Source organism: Thamnophis sirtalis, unplaced genomic scaffold (genome assembly GCF_051295495.1).
Source record: "Thamnophis sirtalis isolate CommonGarterSnake01/CBP01778 unplaced genomic scaffold, rThaSir2_p1.2 scaffold_13, whole genome shotgun sequence".
Classification (NCBI taxonomy): Eukaryota; Metazoa; Chordata; class Lepidosauria; order Squamata; family Natricidae; genus Thamnophis; species Thamnophis sirtalis.
The window spans coordinates 26359534-26382099 of record NW_028261393.1 but is presented as its reverse complement, the minus strand read 5'-3'; the positions used below and the strand labels follow the sequence as shown (position 1 = coordinate 26382099).

The following is a 22566-nucleotide window of genomic DNA, read 5'->3' as shown; positions in this document are numbered from 1 at the left end:
CCCATATCAAGAATCAAGGTTACCCCTTTATCCTTGTTTTCCTTCTCCTCTCAACATTTCCATCCCAATTTCTGTAGTGCAATGAAATTCAATCTTTTAGGACCAGCAATGATGTGTGTACCACTTCTTCTGCAGCTTTTATTCCTGTTCCATTTGGTTACAAAGATTTGGAAATCTGCAACATCTCTTTGGCTAAAGAGCTGGGGAAAATGTTAACTGTTCAGCCAATGCAATAAATAGCCCTACTTTGCTAAGTTTCACCTATGGGGAGAAGAACTAAAACTTTCCTTCTATTTGCTGTGGTAATTTTGGTCCTGAGCACACCATAACTACCAACTCTTCTTCGTAACTCTGTCAGGTTAATCTGACACAGGGAGACCAAGGAGTGTTGAAGCAGTTCTTTTGACATACCATCATTCCCTGACTCCTTGGCAAATGGCCTGATGCATAATACATCACTGCCCTGTAGCTAGCTAGTGAGTTAATTGCAGTTGTTGTTCAGTTGCTAAGTCATGTCCAATTCTTCACAATCCCATGGTCCGTAGCACGCCAGGTCCTCAATGTCTCCCGGAATCTGCCCAAATTCCTGTTCATTGCATCAACGACACTATTTAACCTTCTCATCCTCTGCCTTCTTCTCCTTTTGCCTTTCATCTTTCCAAACATCAGGGTGTCTTCCAAGGAGTCATCTCTTCTCATTTGGTGGCCAAAGTATTTGAGCTTCATCTTCAGTATCTTTCCTTATAAATAAATAGTCAAGGCTGACTTCCTTTAGGATTGACTGATTTTATCTCCTTGCAGTCCAAGTGTCAGCTGCAACTTCATTTAAGAATCAGGAAAGAAGCCACTCAACTCCATTTGTTTGAAATCAAGTGCACTTTTACTAATTATAAACGAACTGTAGCAAAGCTAAGCTGAGTCTGGTTAATTAGGCGCGAAAGCGAATAATATCATGTATAATTCAATCCCCTCCCCTTGGCACCCCAGTCCATAGTCCAATTATAATGCACCCAACTGTCAGGTGGGAGATAACTTCAAAAGTCATCACCAGGATGGAATGCTGGACAGTTAACCTTGGTGGGAAACTCCCCTCTTCCACATGCGCAGTAAGATGGTCAGATCAGTGTCTAGAAACTTCCTCCAGCACATCATGATTCCCCTCCCAAATACCATGCTCCACCCCTCCCTGTTTCAATGGCAGCCGAAGCAGCAGCAAAGCAGAGGCTGACATCCGGCCCACCTCCAGAAAAGGGTGGTCAGACCTGCAGAAACAAAAAGAACACAAACAAACAAACAAACAACAAGATATGAAAGAGGGAAAGGGGAAGGGGAAAAAAACAAAAGAAAAGGAAAATTAGGAGAACGTCTAAAGTCAGGGTTTGTCAGGATAAGCAGAGTAGAACTTTCGGAGCAGACGAGGTGCTCGAACATGGGACCCATCAACCCATTCAGTGTGAGAAGGGGGAAAATGCTTCCAAGCCACCAGGTACTGGACACAGTTTTGCCGCCTACGAGAGTCCAAAATCTCACAGACCTCAAAATGTTGCTCACCCTCAATCAAAAGCGGAGCGGGTGGAGGAGGGAGAGGTGGTCTCAAAGAAGAAGTGCAGACAGGCTTCAGGAGGTTAACATGAAAAACAGGGTAAACCTGGTTGAGATGCTTAGGCAACTGGAGCTGGACAAAAACAGGGTTGATGATTTTGATCATGGGAAACGGGCCAACATATTTGGGCCCCAATTTCTTTGACTTTTGGGGTGTCTGAAGAAATCTAGTGGACAAATAAACTTGATCACCAACTTTGTACTCATAGGATTTAGTCCGTTTTTTATCAGCTTGTTTCTTATGAGCGCGGTGCGCAGCATCCAGAGTTTGGAGAGCCAAAGGCCAAATGTTCCAAAGGCGATCATTCCACTCGGACAGCGATGACACTTGGGGTTGCTCACGAAGAATCTCAAGAATAGGCACAAAATCTTGGCCAAACACCACACGAAAAGGGGTAAAACCAGTGCTGCTGTGCGCGGAATTATTGTAAGTCACCTCAGCATGAGGCAACAAATTCACCCAATCATCCTGTTGGTAGTTGATGAAACAACGTAAATATTGTTCTAGTACAGAATTGGTCCTTTCACAAGCCCCATTAGTCTGAGGGTGCTGGGAGGAGCTTAACCCCTGGGCAGAGCCAATCCACTTCAGAAACTCTTTCCAGAAGAGGGAGGTGAACTGAACACCCCTGTCCGAAATGATGCAGTCGGGCACCCCATGCAAGCGGTAAACATGGGAGATGAACATCTTAGCGAGAGATTTAGCAGAAGGAATCTTGGAGCAAGGGATGAAATGGACCTGTTTGGAGAACAAATCGGTAACAACCCAGATGACAGTGTGCCCCTGACTCTCAGGAAGTTCGACAATGAAATCCATGGAGATCTCTTTCCATGGGGCCACTGGGCGAGCCACCGCTTGGAGTAACCCCTGGGGCTTACCCGGAGGGCGTTTAGCAGCAGCACAAACGGGACAACTGGCAACATATTTCTCAATGTCCTTTTTCAAAGAGGGCCACCAAAATTGCCGCTTGATGAGGTGGAGAGTCTTGACAAATCCAAAATGCCCAGCCATCCGGGAGTCATGAGCCCGTTGAAAAACAACGGTTCTAAGGGACGCAGGAACGTATAACTTCGCCCCAATCCAAGGCAGCTCATCCCTCATAGTGCATTCATCCAAGTGCTTCCAGAACCAGTCATCTCCAGTAAGGGCTTTTTTTAGGTCAGAAAGAAAGTCCTGAGTGACCTCCACCTTAGAAGTTGCTTGGCTTCTAGTAACAACAGGAGCAGCGAGGCTCGTCGCGGGAATGACAGGCTGGACCACACTGAGTTTAGAACAGTTGTATTAAGGAAGTCTGGATAACTCATCAGCCATAAAATTCTTGCCACCTGGAATGTATTTCAGGGTAAAATTAAATCTGTTGAAATGCTGAGCCCAGCGCATCTGCTTAGGAGAAAGTTTCCTGGGTGTTCTCAAAGCCTCCAAATTTTTATGGTCAGTCCATACCTCGAAAGGGTGTTTGGCGCCCTACAGAAAATGGCGCCATGTGGCCAGAGCCCAGCGAACAGCAAAAGCTTCCTTCTCCCAAATGGCCCAACGTCTCTCCGTGTCGGTTAGTTTGCGAGAGGTGTAAGCGCAGGGTTGTAATTGTCCTTGGCTATTAGCCTGAAGTAAGACAGCTCCCACAGCCACGTCACTGGTATCAGCCTGGACCACAAAAGGTGTGTCCATGTCCGGGTGTTTGAGGACTGGTTCCTTGGGGTGCCAAGGGGAAGGGATTGAATTATACATGATATTATTCGTTTTCGCGCCTAATTTACCAGACTCAGCTTATTGTCAGCTGCAACTTCATTTAAGAATCAGGAAAGAAGCCACTCAACTCCATTTGTTTGAAATCAAGTGTACTTTTACTAATTATAAACGAACAGTAGCAAAGCTAAGCTGAGTCTGGTTAATTAGGCGTGAAAGCGAATAATATCATGTATAATTCAATCTCCTCCCCTTGGCACCCCAGTCCATAGTCCAATTATAATGCACCCAACTGTCAGGTGGTAGATAACTTCAAAAGTCATCACCAGGATGGAATGCTGGACAGTTAACCTTGGTGGGAAACTCCCCTCTTCCACATGCGCAGTAAGATGGTCAGATCAGCGTCTAGAAACTTCCTCCAGTACATCATGATTCCCCTCCCAAATACCATGCTCCCCCCTCCCCGTTTCAATGGCAGCTGAAGCAGCAGCAAAGCAGAGGCTGACACCAAGGGACTGTCAGGAATCTTCTTCAACACCAACTTAATTAGTTAGTAAACCTACATGCTACCCTTCTCACCTAGAGGCTAAACCCTTAAAGCAATAAGTAATAACACTAAATTGGTTTAAAATTAACAAGATGGGAAGGAAAGGAGAAGGATGGCATCGTATTTAAGTCCATTAGCCATCTTTGAGAATGAGGTGCCTCCATTGGGGCCCCAGGCCAATTGGCAGAGCCAGGTCTTCTGGCCCTTTTGTAAGGCCAAAAAGGTAAGTGTGGGCCTCAAGGATAAGCTGACCAGATTTTCAGATTGGAAAAGAGGGACGCCTTTGACCGGGGGGGGGGGGGGGAGGCCTTGATTTAAAAAAAATTTTTTGGTCAAAAGGTCACCCCAGGACACTGAAACCAGCATAAATACGAATCTGTTGCCAAACAAAATTTGGATCACGTGACCATGAGGATCACGTGACCACGGTCGCTAAGTGTGAAAAATGGTCGCAATGGTCGCTAAGTGTGAAAAATGGTCATCAGTCACTTTTTTCAATGCCATTGTAACTTTGGTCACTAAATGTTTTCCCCCTCCTCGAGACTCCTCACTTCTTCCTTCATTCCTCTTGCTTATCTACCTTCACCTTATCCGTCTTCTGCTCTTTCCCTCTCTTCCTTCCTTTCTCCTTCCATCCTCTCTTCTTTCCTCACTCACTCCCTTCCTCCTTTTCTCTTCCTTCCTCCTTCCATTCTTTCAGCTTCATTTCTTTTGCCTATCTACCTTCTCTGTCTTTCTGCTCTTTCCATTTCTCTCTTCCTCTTCGCTTCTGTTCCTTCCTCCTTCCCTCCTTTCCTATTTCTTCCTTCTTCCTTCCTTCTGCCTATCTACCTTCACCTTCTCTGTCTTTCTGCTCTTTCCCTGTCTTCCCCTTTCCTCCCTCCCTTCTTTCCTTTCTAGTTCCATCTTTTCTTCTTTCCTCTCTCCCTCCCTTTTTCTTTTTTCCTTCCTTCCTCTTTCCTCTTGCCTATCAACTTCATCCTCTTTGTCTTTCTGCTCTTTCCCTCTCTTCCCCTTTTCTTCCTACCTCCTTCCCTCTTTTCTCCCTCCCTTCTTCTTTTTCTTCTTTTTTTCTTCCATCTTCCTCCTTCTCCTCCCATTCTTTCTCCTTCCATCCATCTTTTCTCCTTCCATCTTCTCCCCCTCCCTTCTTCTTTTTCCTTCCCCCCTCCCTCCTTCCTTCCTCTCCTTCCCTTTCTCGCACACAGGAAGGGGAGGGGAGGCTTTCTAGTCGCTTTCACAGCATAATTTCTTTATCTAACTTTTAAAAAACAGTGTGCAAATCAAACTTGAGATTTTCGTAACCTGCGAAGCACCAAGTTATTATCTTCTGTTGTTACAAATTCGCAGCTACTCCATTCTTTCCGATAGGGAACTGCATTTCCCAAGATGCCTCAGGTCCTCAAAGCGCTGAACGCGGTTTTGCAATTGACTCCAGTGAGGCCCGGTAGCCGCCGGCTGGGGTGGCTGTCAGGGCGCTGACAGCGGAGCAGACGCACCGTTTGTTACTGCTTCCAGCAATCGAGACGGAAGAGGGAAGCGGCGGTGGTGGGAAGCAACCAAGCCTTGCAGACTCGCTTCCCACCGCAGCACAGGGGCCGCACAGGCGTGATTGCTTCCCATCCGGAGGTGGCGGCAAGAGCAGCGCGTTGTTGTTGTTGGGGCCAGCCTGCTCGTCCATGGCTGGAGCCGGGCAGTGACTGTAACGACTGCTCGGGCGAGGTGCGGAGGAAGAACGGAGGGTCCCTCCCGCCCGCGACGACGGCTCCAGCCATGGACGAGCAGGCTGGCCCCAACAACAACAACGCGCTGCTCTTGCCGCCACCTCCGGATGGGAAGCAACCAAGCCTTGCAGACTCGCTTCCCACCGCAGCACAGGGGCCGCACAGGCGTGGTTGCTTCCCATCCGGAAGCAACTGGCCGCGTCCGCTCCACCGTCAGCGCTCTGACAGCCAACTCGGGCTCTGGAAGAGGCAGAGGTAAAGAAGGCGGCGGTGGCAGGGGGGGACCCGCAGTTCGCTTCCCACCACAGCACAGGCGCCGCCAGCGGGCTTGCTTTGCTGAACACGGGGGCGAGCGTTTCTCCCTTCGGCTGCAGCTTCCTTTCCTCTCTCCGCCCTGCTTCTTCACCTCTTTCTGGGGATTGTGGAGGAATCTTGGTCTGGCATCATTGAGGAGAACCTGCCAAGCAGTGGCGGCGGCAGCAGTGGCAAAGGCAGCCAGGAAGGTCCGATCCTGGCCCGAGAAGACCCAGGCTACCCTCCCCATCTTCTAGCGGTGGGTATTTGCTAGTGATGAGCCTCGAAACAGGCGCGCGGCAGGTTCTCCTCAATGATGCCAGACCAAGATTCCTCCACGATCCCCAGGAAAAGGCGGAGAAGCGAAAAGCAGCTATAACATCCCCCGGTTCCTCCGGCGCTCCCACGGGTCGCTGTGTCCTGGAGCCGTCGCCCTTTCCTTTTTTCTCCTTTCGCGTGCTCACTCCCCACTCCATGCGGGCGGCGGAGGGGAAGGAGTCTCTGGTGGCTGCTGCAGCAGCAGCAGAAGCGGTGGCGACGGCTGGAGCACAAATCCGGGCAGGTGGTTCTGGCTGTCCCTTCCCCAAGCATATCCCATTGCTGCTGGCGCCGCGGTGGGAGAAGCAAGCGAGAGAGCCACCGACCGACCCCGCGCGTCCCATATTTTAGAATTCAATCAGCGCAGTAACAACTAAACAGGCAGGCATGCCAAGTGGCACAGGACAGGCAAGAATTTACCAGGGGCTTTTTAATTAGGGGTGGAGGGAGATGGACCTCAATTCAGGACCGCGTGAGGGAGTCCTGTTTTTTCAAGCAAGAATTCTCAAAGAGCAGTTGCTGCCGCAAACGAAAAGCAGTTTTTAACCCCAAGCGCGATGCCACGAATGTCACTATTTCCATCCAAGCCGCCACCACAATCCTTGCAAGCCAGCAAGAAAGCGGAAGCAAGAAGAAAAAAATAAATAAATAACCACCCTCCCAAGCAGCCGGAGCTTGCAAATGGCGACGTTGCAATGAGGGTCGTACTCCTGACCCTCTAAAACTCTCGGGAAACTCCTTCGCAGCCACGGGGGGGGGGGGATCACAGGAGCAGCCCCACTGGCGGGAGAACGATGGGACGGCTGCGAAAAGGCACAAGGGGGGGGAGATTGACAGCAAGGGTCCGTCCCGCCGCTCGCCTTAAAGTTCTCGCCTAGCTGAACTCTGGGGTTACAGCCGCTGCTCGCCATTCCCTCAACTCAGAGTACAGAGCGCGCGCAAAACCCTGCCATGCGGGACTCCCCGCAAACCTCTTGCATATTCCCCCCCCCCCCGCTTGCTCCGTCTTACCAGATTTTGGGGGGTATCTGTAGAGGGAATTGGACGGGACATCCACCTCTTCCACTTCGGCGTTCTGCCGGCTGGTGAGCGCTCCCATGCTTCAGGCACGGCGGCAGAAGGTATCCGGGGTTGCAGAGGGGGGGCAGAGAGGAGGGGGGTGCGTCAGCTTCCCAGTTCGCGGCAGACCTTTTCTAGCCGGCTCAAAGGACTTCCCCGGACTTGCTTTGCTGAGCAGGGGCTTTAGTAGAAAGGAAAGCAACTTCAGAGCTGGTATCGGGCCGGCAAAGGCTTCCCACTGCCGGCATGACTTTGAAGTGCGGCTTTCCTTCCACGCGGGCCGACATGGAAGGCAAGCCAGCCCTTCAAACTCATGCTGGCACTTTAGCGTGCCCCTCGGCTGCCATTCAGCGAAAGATGTTTCGCTGAATGGCGGGCGAGTTCTAAACTGCCGGCATGACTTTGAAAGGGCTGGATTGCCTTCCGCGCGGGCCGACATGGAAGGCAAGCCAGCCCTTCAAACTCATGCTGGCACTTTAGCGTGCCCCTCGGCCGCCATTCAGCGAAACATCTTTCGCTGAATGGCGGGCGAGTTCTAAACTGCCGGCATGACTTTGAAAGGGCTGGATTGCCTTCCGCGCGGGCCGACGTGGAAGGCAAGCGGCAAGCCAGCCCTTCAAACTCATGCTGGCACTTTAGCGTGCCCCTCGGCCGCCATTCAGCGAAACATCTTTCGCTGAATGGCGGGCGAGTTCTAAACTGCCGGCATGACTTTGAAAGGGCTGGATTGCCTTCCGCGCGGGCCGACGTGGAAGGCAAGCGGCAAGCCAACACTTCAAAGTTGTGCCGGCAGGCAGGGCTGGAGCGAGCGTGCTCCGTCCCGGTGGGTGCATGAGCGGAGCACTTTTCCAGCGCTCCTGTGCCTGGAGAGCTCCCTCTGCATATGAGCCCGGGATCCGCCGTTTGCGCTCCCTAGCTCTGCCTCACCACCCGCCTTCCCTATCTAGGGACTCCTCCAGCAGAAATAGCAGAGTCGTGTCGAGCGCCACTCTGCCTTTCTCTGTGCTCTTCCCGCCCGGACGCCCAGAGCCTCCCAGCCCGCCCGGCCCGGGGTGAGTCAGCTGCAGTGCAGCGGGTGGCGATCCCGCCACCCCCCCCTCACTCGCCCCGCCCGTCACTTACTCTGAGTTCGGAGAAGAAGCGGCGGCCCCAGGTGGCACTTTTCGCAGAGGTTTTTCCACAGCTTGTCCGGAAGTGGAGCTGGAAAGGCGAGCTCGCTCCCCGCTCACTCGCTATGCTACCCCGCCCATGCGAGCGGCAACGGATGGGCGGGGGACTCATGCGGCATGCTAAGCGGACTCCAGCCAATCAGTGAGCTGGCTGGGATGGAAAACTTTAAGCACGCCGCGTTTTCCATCCCAGCCAGCTCACTGATTGGCTGGAGTCCAGGCCAATCCAATCTGTGAGCGGCAGGCTGGGCTGGCTTAAATTTGTAGGTAGGAGGTAGGATAGAGAACAGAACAATGAGCCAGCCCAGCAAGCTAGCAGCTGATGGGCGGGAGCTGCGAGCGCCAAAAAAAGCGTGCTTTTTTAAAAAGCGGGCGGGACGCGGGAAAATGCATTGGAAAGCGGGTGTGTCCCGCCAAAAGCGGGACGTCTGGTCACCTTACTCAAGGAGCACCATGTTCCAAAGGACAGGAGCCACAGCAGAAAAAGCTCCTTTCCTTGACTCAACAACTAGAATTCCTTAATGCACAGGTCCACAGCATGCCCTTTCTGCCAACATGGTAGCGCAGATCAATCCCATTGGGATGAGATAGTTCCTCAGATGGCCTGGATCCATTTTTTTCTTGAACCAGAGAAAGTAAGCGCAAGAGAAGCAATGAGTGTACCACCACAGCAAGTGGCAATAATCTTGGATTGGCCAAATTTGTCTTGCTAACAAAATTCCTGTCAAATTGGAAGCATCTGTTCTGACCAAGACTTCCCAAGAATATGAAGCAAACTCCTTGTCCCGGCAAAAACAAACAAACACCTTTTATTAATTTACAGTGAATTCTGCTCATTCACAGCCAGCAAAGTCTTTCAAAGGAGGATTTACTGTCACAGACCTTATCTGGCTTAGAGAGCTGATAGGCCGATATCTGCAAAACTTGGCAATGAGTCTCAGAGAGTCACTAACCAATTAGCGAACTAATTGTCTCCTGCAAACTCCACTCCCCTTTTGCTCCTCTTTTATTTCCTCTGGGAGGGGCCATTCATCATCTGGCCTTACTTCCAAGTTGACCCCTGTTCTTTAGCTGTTCCTTTCGTCTGGTAACTCTGTGCATACGCACACTGGGAACAGGCTCTAGCTGTTCATCTGCCTCATTGATGTCTGACTCTGAAAGCAGCCGACATACGGCTCTGGCCCCCTCTGTGCCTCTGACACAGAGCCCTCATCAGAGCCTTCCCCAGACTCCAGGACTGGCCCATGTTCCTCCCCAACCTCCTCACTGTCCGAATCTGCTGGCGAGCCATAACAACGTTGCCAAATTTGAACAAGGACTGGAAACAGACAAAGGGGTTGGTTATTTTGGGTTGTTGACCCTCTTGTGTGGAAGTGTGAGTTTTGCTGGTGTCAAAAAGTACTGTAGTGGAATGACAGCTTTTGTAGAGCTGCATTTAAAGACTTTACCAGTTTGGCCCATCAAAGTAGACCGCCTGCAGAACCGTTCTTTCTTCTCAGATTCCTGCAGAATCTGTTTGAAAAGAGAAGAAAAGGATGTGAAAAATAATAAAATGAAATAAAATAAAATAAAACAAGTGTTCTGGGGATGAGAGATGTTCTATTGTACTGCTGCAGTCTCTTTATGAAAGTCCATTTATAGCTGATGAAGTGGGTGAATGGTGGGAGAATGGAAAGTAATTTACACCCAGCAGCTGGTGCCTTTTTTGAAACAAGGTATGCGTGGCCCATCCAGTGGGAATCAGCTTTGATGTTTCCAAACACTGATAATGATGTGTATGTGCAAGGGAGGGAGGGAAGGTGGGAGAGAAGAAAGAGATAAAGAGAAGACAGAAAAGAGAGGAGAGAAGGAGAGGAAAAGGATACCACAGGCATTTATGCAGACTTGATTCTCTGTTCTGATTCAGTGAGGCATTTTGGCCAGATCTGCATATTCTGATGCCACCAAAGAGATCCCTTGTCTTAGAAGAGATAAAGATACAAAGCAAAGGCAAGACATTTCTGGTGGAAATCTTACTTCACCCACATATTTACCAGAGAATCAACACCTGTGCGATAAATAATAAACCATGGAATTGTGTGAGGAAAAAAAATTGGTTCTGTTGCTTTTGGAGATTTATTTCCTTTGTCTTCCTCCTCGGACCCCAAGTTGGTCATAAGACCAACTTGGTCTACTGAAGCAGGGAGCTTCAGGAAAGAATCAGCACAGGACTAACGGACATCTCCCAGGCTTATGATCCCAACTTGGCTTTGGTTTCATACTTCCTCGGTGGACACATTCATGTGGTGGATGCATTTTAGGTCCCCCTCATGTGCAATAATAGTAGGGAGGGCTGAGCTCTTTTTCCAGAGCATGGATCTGAGCCCAATGTGTCCTTTTGCCACCTTGTCCATCTATCCATAAACCTAATCAAAGCATTGATTGATTAAAGCCAGAGGAGAGGCAGGAGGGAGGAGTTGGGAAAGCAGCCATTTTGCAACTTGTGAGGAAAAAGAGGGTGGATTGTTTTTGAGCTTTGAAATTCAGCTCAATGATGTCTCGGGGGCCTGCTCTTAAATTCAATAAATGTCAACTGCAAACAAACAACAGCTAGAGCTCAGCATCCTGCTTTGGGGGTTTTATATCTATATCCATGGTGCAAGAAACCATTTCAACAATGCCCAAAGTTCTCGTGCACAGTAGGAACAATCTCTCTCACTTGGCATTCCTTTTTAAGGCATGCTGGAGACATACCCTCCAATAGCAGCCGATTTGCAAAACAACTTTTGTTTTCTTGCTTCTTCCTTCTCTAATCCATTTTCCTTCCTGCTTTTCACTCCCAGTGGCCATCAGCTTCAGCGACTCCAGTGGATGTTTCAATCCACTCAGTGGCTGCAGTGATTCATTTATTTGATTTTCTAGATCAGTGGTTCTCAACCTTCTCTTCACCATGGTTCCCTTTTAAGTAACAATAGGACTTACACTTACTGTATTTTTGGAGTATAAGATGCACCTTCCCCCCCCTAAAAGAGTGTGGAAATGTTGGTGTGTCTTGTACACCAAATACAGCCTCCCGAAGCCCTACCCCCGCATCCCATTTTTGAGAAAAACAGGTGAAAAACAGGGGTTTTTTTCACAAAAATGGGGGCATTTTTGCTGAAGCCTGCAGAGTGTTCCTGGGGGCCGGGGAATTTTTTCTTACTTACCTCTTCAAAATCTTGGTACATCTTATACATCGGTGCATCTTATAATCCGAAAAATATGGTGTATATCCCTTCACAGTGCTTTACAGCCCTCTAAGCGGTTTATAGAGTCAGCATATTGCCCCCAACAATCTGGGTCCTCATTTTACCGACCTTGGAAGGAAGGCTGAGTCAACCTTGAGCCTGGTGAGATTCAAACTGCCTAATTGCAATCAGTCAGCAGTCAGCAGAAGTAGCCTGCAGTACTGCATTCTAACCACTGTACCACCACAACACCTACCTAGCACCAGAATGTTTCCTTCCTGCCTTCCTTACATGATTAGCTCTGTAGAGTGAAAAAAATAACAAAAGGAAATTTCTTCCAACAACCGGTTCTCCGAACTGCTTAGAAGGTTAACAGCCAGTTCTCCCGAATAGGTGCGAACTGGCTGAATCCCACCACTGGTCTGCAGACCACAGATTGAGAATCTCTCTTCTAAATGATGTCACAGTTTAGCTGCTGAAATAATGATGAGGTTGTGGGCTAGGGAGATGACTTGCTTTTAATTACAAGCAGAAATGAGAAACAAGCAGAAGAAATGTATCTAGAGTGAATGTATCTAAACAAGATACTTTAATCAAGAATCATAAAATACAGCACTTACAATACAATACAATAGCAGAGTTGGAAGGGACTTTGGAGGTCTTCTAGTCCAACCCCCTGCCTAGGCAGGAAACCCTATACCATTTCAGACAAATGGTTATCCAGCATCTTCTTAAAGACTTCCAGTGTTGGGGCATTCACAACTTCTGGAGGCAAGCTGTTCCACTGATTAATTGTTCTAACTGTCAGGAAATTTAGATGATAGTCATAGGGTACAAATAAGCAATCAGGAAACAATCAATATCAATGTAAATCATAAGGATACAAACAACAAAGTTACAGTCCTGCAGTCATAAGTGGGAGGAGATGGATGATAGGAATGATGAGAAGACTAATAGTAATAGTAATGCAGCCATAGCGAATGGTTTGACAGTGGTGAGGGAATTATTTGTTTAGCAGAGTGATGGCATTTGGGGAAAAAACTGTCTTTGTGTCTAGTTGTCTTGCTGTGCTGTGCTCTATAGCATCATTTTGAGAATAGGAGTTGAAACAATTTATGTCCAGGATGTGAGGAGTGTGTAGATATTTTCACAGTCCTCTTTTTGACTTGGCCAGTATACATGTCCTCAATAGAAGGCAGGTTGGTAGCCATTGTTTTTTCTGCAGTTCTAATTATCCATTGAAGTCTGTCTGTCTTGTGGGTTGCAGAACCAAACTGGACAGAATGTGTGACAAAAATGTGTGTTGCAAGGCACCACAACCCAATGCAACTCATACTCTTGTAGCAGAATGCATGCTTTTTCATTTTGCAGAAACCTGTGTGACAAAGGCTCTCTTCCTCTTCACCCAGATGACTCCTGTTTTCTTCCTCCTCCAGGGCATCTGCACCATGACAGCTGCCTTCCTCCATTTCTTCTTCCTCTCTTCCTTCTGTTGGGTGCTGACCGAGGCTTGGCAATCTTACTTGGCTGTCATTGGCAGAATCCGAACTCGGCTAGTTCGTAAACGCTTCCTCTGCCTCGGATGGGGTAAGAGAGAAATTCTCATTCTCATTTGGAATTTCATTTTATTTTTATTTTATGGATCAAATTTGGGGATTTGGGCAGAGTTACTTTGAGTTTCTTTCTCACTCTTCCCTCTTTCCTGGGCAAAGCAAACTTTTCTGCATGAATCCCACTCCCATAATTATCCTTCTCTCTATCCTCCCAAATTTGGACACGGTGGCTCAGTGGCTAAAATGCTGAGCCTGTTGATCAGATAGGTTGGCAGTTCAGCAGTTCAAATCCCTAGTGCTGCATAACGGAGTGAGCTCTTATTGCTTGTCCCAGTTTCTGCCAACCTAGCAGTTTGAAAGCACATAAAAATGCAAGTAGAAAAATAGGAAAGATAGGGAAGAGTGTTCCTTGCACCTTGGTAGTTGAGTCATGCTGGCCACATGACCATGGAGATGTTTTTGGACAACATGGCTCTTCGGCTTTGAAACGGAGATGAGCAACGCCTCCTAGAGTTGGGAACGACTAGCACATATGTGCAAGGGGAACCTTTACCTTATCCTCCCTATTCTCGAAATCTCCTAGACATTCCATCTCTCTCTCCCTCCCTCCCTTTGTGTTGTGTATGTGTGTATGCATCAGTGGTGGGTTACAAGAGGTATGCCCCGGTAGAGATGTACCAGTGCCTGCCCAGAGCACCGAGTACCGTTCTGGTACAGTGCTCTGGAGGGTCCACCTGCCCACCCGAGCGCCTTACCTGTATTTGAGATCTCTGGCGCTTCTACGCAAGCATACAGAGTGCATGGTGCTTGTGCGATGCTCCACTGAGCAGCTGGAGTGTTGCGGAGGCTCGTGGAGGCATTGCAAGAGGTAAGGATGCATGCGCGCATGTGCGCGCGCACTGCACGTGTTCATGTGGTGGACGCCGGGCCTCGTTGCAACCATACCAGTTGCAATGGGATCCAGAACCCACCACTGGTATGCATACATGTGCATACACAGTCAACTCTTGCCACTTCATGATATTTCCCCATTCTTGGCAAAAAATCTTTTAAGATTTCAGCACTGTCCCCTGAAAATTCTCGCAATTTCTTGGGCAGTCTTACAATGTCCCAAAACACGTTATGTCTATTTATTTCCTGCTCAGGTCTGCCAGCCTTGGTAGTTGCGGTTTCAGTTGGCTTCACTCGGACCAAAGGATATGGAACAGCCAGCTAGTAGGTTTCTCTGGGATAGAAGGATTGGCGGGGGCGGGGGGGGGAGATTATAAACTAATGCAGTGTTGAATAGATACTCCACTTCCATTGCTTGTCACTTCCATGAAGGTGAAGGTGAGGAGGGACTTCAAGGTTCAGAGATCCATATAGGAAAGAAGCACAAATTAAATATCATCTGATGAGGATTGGAGAGATGGGAGGTCACCATACTGGTCAATGTCCAGTGAGCCTCATTTTCTCTTTCTGATTTTAAATAATGCCCTCTCATATCTTTGCACTCGATTGATTACTTATTCCCTCTGTTTTCATTTTTGATAACCTGGCCAGGCAGTTTTTAGATCCCATCCATGGCTCTTCTGATCACCCTAAGATCCTTTTGATCATTCTAAGATTCACCATTAAAGGTACAGGGTGATGGATCCAGTGGTGAAATTCAAAAAAATTCTCTACTGGTTCTGTGGGTGTGGTTTGGTGGGCATGGCTTGGTGACCATGTGACTGAGTGGGCAACAAGCAGGAACATCACAGAGTCACAGAGAGCTCAAAAATGAACTATTCCATTTTATACAAAAATAACACAAAAACTACACAACTGACTGACACACAATGCAAAAGCAGCTGGACTTCACATAAAATGGTCCCTGCAACAAGCAGGAACCTCACAGAAGCTCAAAAACAAACTATCACACTTTACACAAAAATAACACAAAAGCTACACAACTGACTCACACACAATGCAAAAGCAGCTGGACTTCACACACAAAAAGTTTCTGACGAGCGCTGCACAGCTGATTGTCACAGCCGATCATTGGAACCTTTTTTAAACCTTTTTTTAGCATTTTGCCTGAACGGGTAGTAAACAAATGCTTTAAAGAGTTCCAAGGATCAGCTGTGCACCAATCAGCTGTGCTGCACCATCCCCGGAACTTTTTTTTTTTTACTTTTTAAAGCATTTTTTTTACTACCGGTTCAGGTGAACCAGCCCAAACCGGTAGCATGTCACCCCTGGATGGATCTCTTCTTTAGAGGAGATGGGACTAGGGCACGATGGGGAGACATCAGTTATGGTCATTCTTTGGATGCTTGTTTCTGTTCTTGTTTAGTTTTCAAATAGTTTTTCTTTCTCTCTCCAGTTGCTGGCTGTCCCTTGAAGGAGGACTGTTGTATGCCTTTGTTGGTCCAGCTGCTGTGATTGTTCTGGTAAGAACTCAGATACTTTTCTAGGGCACCAATGATCTGACTTGGGCTGATCTCATTCTTTCCCATTGGTGTGGTTTCCATTTCACTGACTCTGTTGTAAACAGTCAAGAACCTATAAAGGCTCACTTAAAATCACACTTTTTGACTTGAGTTGATGGAAAAATTAATTCGTCCCTGCCCCCCAAATTCTGCAACTGCGAAAAGAGAGGGGTAGTAAGAGGAGGGGAAGAAATTGAAGTCCAAACTATCCAACTCACTCTTGATGATATTTCTAACTTTTCCCATTGGTTCTGGGCTTTTTCCCTCTACCTAAAGTCTCAGAGGTCTTCAAACTTGGCAACTTTAAGACTTGTGAACTTCAACTCCCAGAGATTTTCAAACTTGGCAACTTTAAGACTTGTGGGCTTCAACTCCCAGAATTCTCCAGCCAGCTATGTCTTAAAGTCTTAAAGTTGCCAAGTTTGAGGACCCCTAATCCTAGACATTTCTTAACCATGTGAGGATGGGAGCAGGATGGAAGGCTTCACATCTTCTGAGGAATAAGATAAACTGTTTGGATTGGTAGAGAATAAAAAAGCCTTCCTTGGGGAGTTTAGTGGCCATCAAAAATTTCATGATCCAGTCACGCTAAAGAGTGGAACTTGTCCCACTTCCTCAGCTTTTGAGAGAGAGAGAAAAGATGTGGTATGATCACTACATCATAGGCTTTTGTCAAAATTGGATTCAGAAGGAGAGGAACCTTCTGTTTTCATTTCCATCCCTGGAAATTGTGATCAAAGCCATTAGACACAGATACAGTGTGAATAATTTGCTTTTGAATTATCTAGTGTGCCATATGAACCCCTATTACTTGTGCTTATTCAACAGACCTGAAACATACCTTAGCCCTATGCTTCATTTAGCCAGGATCTTGCTGAAATCTTTGCTTCTCTGGCTTAATCTGCTTTTGCAGTATAAAAAAAATGACACCACTTCTCTTGAGATAAAGTTACAAGTTTGGAAAGGACTGTAATATTCCCAATACAGATATCTTAAAAGAATGATAAAATGTGTAGTAAAAATTAATGAGAACCAAGTTATAAAAGCCAACATTAATACAACTAAATCCAGCTCTTTTAGCTAACAAGTTTACTTCCCTGTGAAAATCCTTCCTCTCTTCTTCCCTCCCATCCTCCCTTCCTTCCTCTCAAAGTTTTTGAGAATATAAAATAGAATATAATTCTATTTTTAGAATTTCTTATTGAACTTTTTAAAAAAAAATACTTTGTTATTAGAGGTGGTTCGAGAGAGGTTCTTACAATGAGTTCCTCAGAATCAACGTATTGAGAAGATGAGCATCATATAAATAAAATAAAATAATAAAATAAAATAAAAATATAAAAATAGAGCTGTTGTGGCGCAGTGGTTAGAGTGTAGTACTGCAGGCTACTTCTGCTGATCACCGGCTGCCTACAGTTCAGCAGATCAAAACCACCAGGTTCAAGGTTGACTCAGCCTTCCATCCTTCCAAGGTTGGTAAAACGGGGACCCAGATTGTTGAGGGCAATATGCTGACTCTGTAAACCACTTAAAGGGCTGTAAAGCACTATGAAGGGGTATACACTATATAATGGTGTAATGAAAATCAGGATATTCACACACATATCTTGCCTTCCTGATTATTCAGGAAGTATAAGAAGAATGGCAAAGAATGGCAAAGAATGGCAAAGAATGGTGGAGTTCGCTGATACTCTCTTCTTGTTTGAAAGCAATGTAATGGAACAAATCTTCTTTTTCTCAAATGGAATGAGCATACCTTTTTTAACAGTTGGTATGCTGATTTCCCTTTATTGTGGAGTATTGGATTTTATGTCATTACGAGCACTTGATCATCATTTCTCTATTTTAGAGCCAGGGTATCCAACTTTGGCAACTTTAACTCCCATGGACTTCAATTCCCAATAGCTGGCTGCGGAATTCTGGGAGCTGAAGTCCACTGATCTTAAAACTGATGCTGTTTCCGATCACCACTTATCACAAATTTCTCTCCTATCCAGGTCAACATGCTAATTGGGATCATCGTATTTAACAAGCTGATGTCTCGAGATGGCATCTCAGATAAGTCCAAAAAGCAGCGAGCTGGGTAAGTCACTGTGTGGTCTCAGCACTAACCCATGGAGATAGGGATGCACTTTTAAGCAGGTTGGCCTGCTTCCATCTTGGATTGCCAGTAGCCACCATGTTTCCTCCCACCCTCTCTTGCCTAACCAAGGGAAGACACCAGGAGAGAGAAAAAGAAAAAGGAAGAGGAGGGAATAGAATAATATTTGATGCACTTCCTTGAACTGGGTTCTTTCAGCATATCTGGGGAATAGATATCTATAGAGCCACGGTTGCGCAGTGGTTAGAGTGCAATACTGCAGGCAGAGTTCTCTATCCATAAGAAGGCAGCACTAGGAACAGCTAAGATTCTGCACAGAACCCTCAAATTCCCAGTTCTCTGGTAGAGGATCTGAGATTGAGGAAGACATACACTACCCATAAGGGAGAGAAGGGACTTTTTCCTTGCAACGTAGAAAGATGTTGGTGTACATTTTTTAGTAAACAATAAAGGCAGTTGTATAGTTTTGGTTTCATTCCAGTAACATAGATATCCCTGATGCAAATATATATATATATATATATATATATATATATATATATATATATATATATGTATGTATGTATGTATGTATGTATGTATGTATGTATGTATGTATGTATGTATGTATGTATGTATGTATGTATGTATGTATATATGTATATATGTATGTATTCATTCCTGAGAGAAACACTTTTTAATTAAGTTATGCTTTAGAAGGAGCAACTCTTAAAGACCACCCAGAATTTACAGCTGGCTCAAAATGTAGTGGCGTAAGCAGTAATAGGAACCCTTTGGTATGCCTATACATCACTGCTTCTATGCAAGCTGCATTGGTTGACAGTTGATTTCTCAGTGCAATTCCTCCATGAGCCGAGGTGGCGTAGTGGTTAGCGTGCAGTACTGAGGGCTACTTCTGCTGATCACCGGCTGCTAGCAGTTCAGTAGTTCGAGTCTCACTAGCTCAAGGTTGACTCAGCCTTCCATCCTTCCAAGGTGGGTATAATGAGGACACAGATTGTTGGGAGCAATAGGTTGACTGTAAACTTAGAGAAGGCTGTAAAGCACTGTGAAGAAGTATATAAGTCTATGTGTTATTGCTACTGCTACAGGCAGCCCTCCATTACAACCACAGTTGGGATCAGAATTTCTGTTGTTCTGCAAGGCAGTTATTAAGCACGTTGCACTCTCTTTTATAATCTTTTTCTCCCATGGTTGTTAAGGGAAACATTGCAGATGTTGAGTGAATCATGGTCGTTAAGCGAGTTCAGCTTTTCAGTTGACTTTGCTTGTCAGAAACTCTATTTGTCACAAATGGAGATCACATGACCCTAGTATGTGGCAATTGTTGTAAAAAGAAAAGATGCCAGTTGCCAAGTGTCCAAATTTTGGCCCTGTGATTGTGGGATGCTGCAATGTTTGTAAGTGCAAGAACGGTTGTAAGTCACTTTTTTCAGCCCCTTTGTAACTTCAAAGGGTCACTAAACAAATGGTTGTAAGCCAAGGACTACCTATATACAAAAACAGTTGGACTGAGTAGAAACCCGTCTCTCCCCCCCAAAATAAATTCCTTATAAATCTCATTTCAGTGAATTCTGGTAGCAACTTGTAGGGGTCCAAGTCCTTCTCCAATGCCTCCAAGCCTTTCTTCAGCTTTTTGAAATACTGCTCGTATTAATGAAAATAATATTTTTAGCCTCCGGTGACACTTTGACAAATGTATTCCTAAGAGGATTCTTGGAAGTCAGTTTGTATTTTTGATTTAGGTAAAATTCAGTGGCGTCTGTAGGGAGGAACTATGCCTGACAGTGAAAAATCAATATACTTAGCACATCTTGTCCTATTATCTTCAAATTTGGGGCTAAAATCAAGAGGATAGTCAATAGGTAGCATTGATTGCTGCATGTTAAAGAAGCATATGTCCTTCTGGGGTATGTCCCCAGTATTTGGTATTTATGAACACCAGGAACTAGACATTTTAAGCTTGGGGCTGGATGAAGATTTATTATATTAGGTCTAGAATAGAACTGCGCTTGGCAACGGAAGATCAATATATTTAGCATATCTTTTATGTGTGCCTATGTAGAGACAGAAAATGTAATGCATATTTTTTCTTAACTCTTGCAGGTAATATTCCTGTGAAAGTAAAGGGTTTGTTTTTCCAATGCAGGTAGTCCTCCACTGTATTGGAGCCTGCCCATTATGGTTGCAAAGAGCATCACAACCCATTTTTACAATCGTTTTTCTTGCAGTGGTCATTAAGTGAACCCTGCAGGCATAGAGCAAATGCTTCAATTGTAAAAGCAACCAGTTGTTTGCTACGGGCTGTTTTTGCCGAGAACAGGAAGTAATTGTCGGCTTTTGCCAAAAACATCCTAAAACACAAGTCACATGACTCTGGGGCCCTGCAAATACTGTAAACGTCAGCTGGTGGCTGAGCATCAGATGTTGTCCTGTGACCATGGGGGGGGGGGGGTGTCTATTGGAATTTTGGAACCAGGTCATAAGTACCTTGAGGGGTATTCATTGTGACTTCTGAACAGTCACTAAAGGGTCAGTTGTAAGTCAAGGACTACCTGTAGGAAAACATGCTTTAAAATGTTTTGGTAACCAACAAACCTCTCATTGTCCTGCCAGATTTGGGTTGGTGCCATTGTGAGGTAGGAAAGACATGAAAAGTGCCATATAAACACAGCCACCTTAGTAATGGATCCCTCCATTGTTTATATGGTGCCTTTCATGTCTTTCCTACCTCACAATGGCACCAACCCAAATCTGGCAGGACAATGAAAAGTTTGTGGGACACCAAAACATATTTTCCATTCATAGTTCAAATAACATTATCAGATTTCAAATAAGGATGTGCCGTAGTGGTGCAGTGGTTAGAATGCAGTACAGAAGGCTAACTCACTGCTCACTGCCAGGAGTTTGATCCTGATGGACTCAAGGTTGACTCAGCCTTCCATCCTTCCGAGGGTGGTAAAATGAGTTGGGGGCAAGAGCCTGACACTGTAAACTGCTTAGAGAGGGCTGTAAAGCACTGTGAAGCGGTATATAAGTCTAAGGGCTATTGCTATTATGGGGAGATGAGTTAACATGCAGGACCCTTTTTTCCAAGTAAAAGCCATGTCATTTTCAGATGTTTGCAACCCCCCTATGTAACTGGCACCCTTTTTCATGAATCGTTCTTGAGATTATCTTCCTCAATTTTTGAAAGATACAGTAAGTGAATTTTCATGGAGGAAGGGGAAAAAAGTACCATGTCCTGAAGGACTCCCTTGATGGAAATGCCCGACTGAATATGACTTCTGGTTTCCCACCATGATGTCACTTGGATACGTTTATGGGGGGGAAAAAGAGCTAAGAACAAATAGCATTTATTGAAGAAAAGTTAGAAAGAATAAATCAAAAGAATGTTGGCACCAGCTGGCGTTCAATAACTAGTCCTATTTATAAAACTGAAGTTCAAACCCTCTTGATGTTCATGTTCCTTCCTGTCCTACATAACAGATCGCTTGCCCCCACCTTGTTTGAGCTAGTTGGCGTGCTTCCATCTGTGCTCTATGTGGTCTTCAGATTTGCTTATCTCTTATTCATCACTGACTGTGAGATGTGACTCTCACAGAAGCCCATGTGATGTCGCTTATGCCCTGTGGATTCCATGTTTAGATGTTAGCTTGGAATTGTTGGTAAGTACCTCAAATATACTGTCAAGTATACTGTCGCCCTGCCTACTTAACGTATATGCAGAGCACACCATGAGAAAGGAGGACTAGATGAATCAAAAGTTGGAATTAAGATTGCTGGGAGTTATATCAACAACCTCAGATAGGCAGATGATACACTCTAACGGCAGAATTGAAGAGGAACTAAAGAGCCTCTTGAGGCAGGTGAAGTAGAGTGCAAACGTTGGCTTGAAACTCAACATTAAGAAAACTAAGATCATGGCATCTGGCCCTCTCAATTCCTGGCAAATAGATGGGGAACAAATAGAGGTAGTGACAGATTTTATGTTCCTGGGCTCCAAGATCACTGCAGATAGGGACTGCAGTCAAGAAATTAAAAGATGTTTGCTTCTGGGGAGGAAAGCTATATGGCAAATCTAGACAGCATACTAAAAAGCAGAGACATCAACATCCAACAAAAGTGCGTATAGCCAAGGCGATGGTTTTCCTAGTTGCAATGTATAGCTGTGAAGGTTGGACCATAAGAAAGGTTGATCGCCAAAGAATTGAGGCCATTGAACTCTGGTGCTGGAGAAGACTCCTGCGAGTCCCTTGGACTGCAAGGCGATCAAACAGGTCAGTCCTAGAGGAGATCAATCCTAACTGCTCTTTAGAAGGCCAGATCCTGAAGAGGAAACTCAAATACTTTGGCCACATAATGAGAAGAAAGGACTCCCTGGAAAAGAGCCTAATGCAGGGAACGACTGAGGGTAGAAGAAGAAGGGGATGACATGAGGTGGCTGGATGAAGTCATCTAACCAGTCAGCATGAACTTAAATGGATTCCAGAGGATGGTAGAAGACAGGAAGGCCTGGAGGCAGGTTGTCCAGTAAGTTAGTGGCTGAGACAATTGAATCAGGTAAAATGTTGTCAGACTTTGACCATTCTGTTACAAAAATTGAATTTTTTACTATCGAGTTTGGAATGGTTTTTGTAAAGTTTCAAATAATTATTTGCATTTCTTATATTACAACTGACTAAAAAAACCTCATTTACCAGTAAAACATTACTGTGTACAATTTTGTATGCAATGCCTAAGTCTAACTACAAACGTTGCAGTTCTAAGTTATCCAAACCAAGAATTCTAGGCCTAGTAGTGTAGGCAGTGGTGGGATTCAGCCAGTTTGCACCATTTCAGGAGACCCAGTT

The 22566-nt window shown here is 45.9% G+C and overlaps 1 protein-coding gene across 4 annotated transcripts in view; it reads left to right on the top strand.

Moving 5' to 3' along the window:
- ADGRB2 (adhesion G protein-coupled receptor B2) overlaps positions 1–22566 on the top strand; it is a 253569-nt gene that overhangs the window by 196414 nt on the left and 34589 nt on the right. For all 4 annotated transcript variants that reach the window (XM_087727880.1, XM_087727881.1, XM_087727879.1 and 1 more), the window contains exons 18-21: positions 13043–13193; positions 14305–14374; positions 15507–15573; positions 17610–17695. In XM_087727880.1, coding sequence (XP_087584006.1) covers positions 13043–13193; positions 14305–14374; positions 15507–15573; positions 17610–17695 — 374 coding nt within the window. The remainder of the gene's footprint in view (positions 1–13042; positions 13194–14304; positions 14375–15506; positions 15574–17609; positions 17696–22566) is intronic.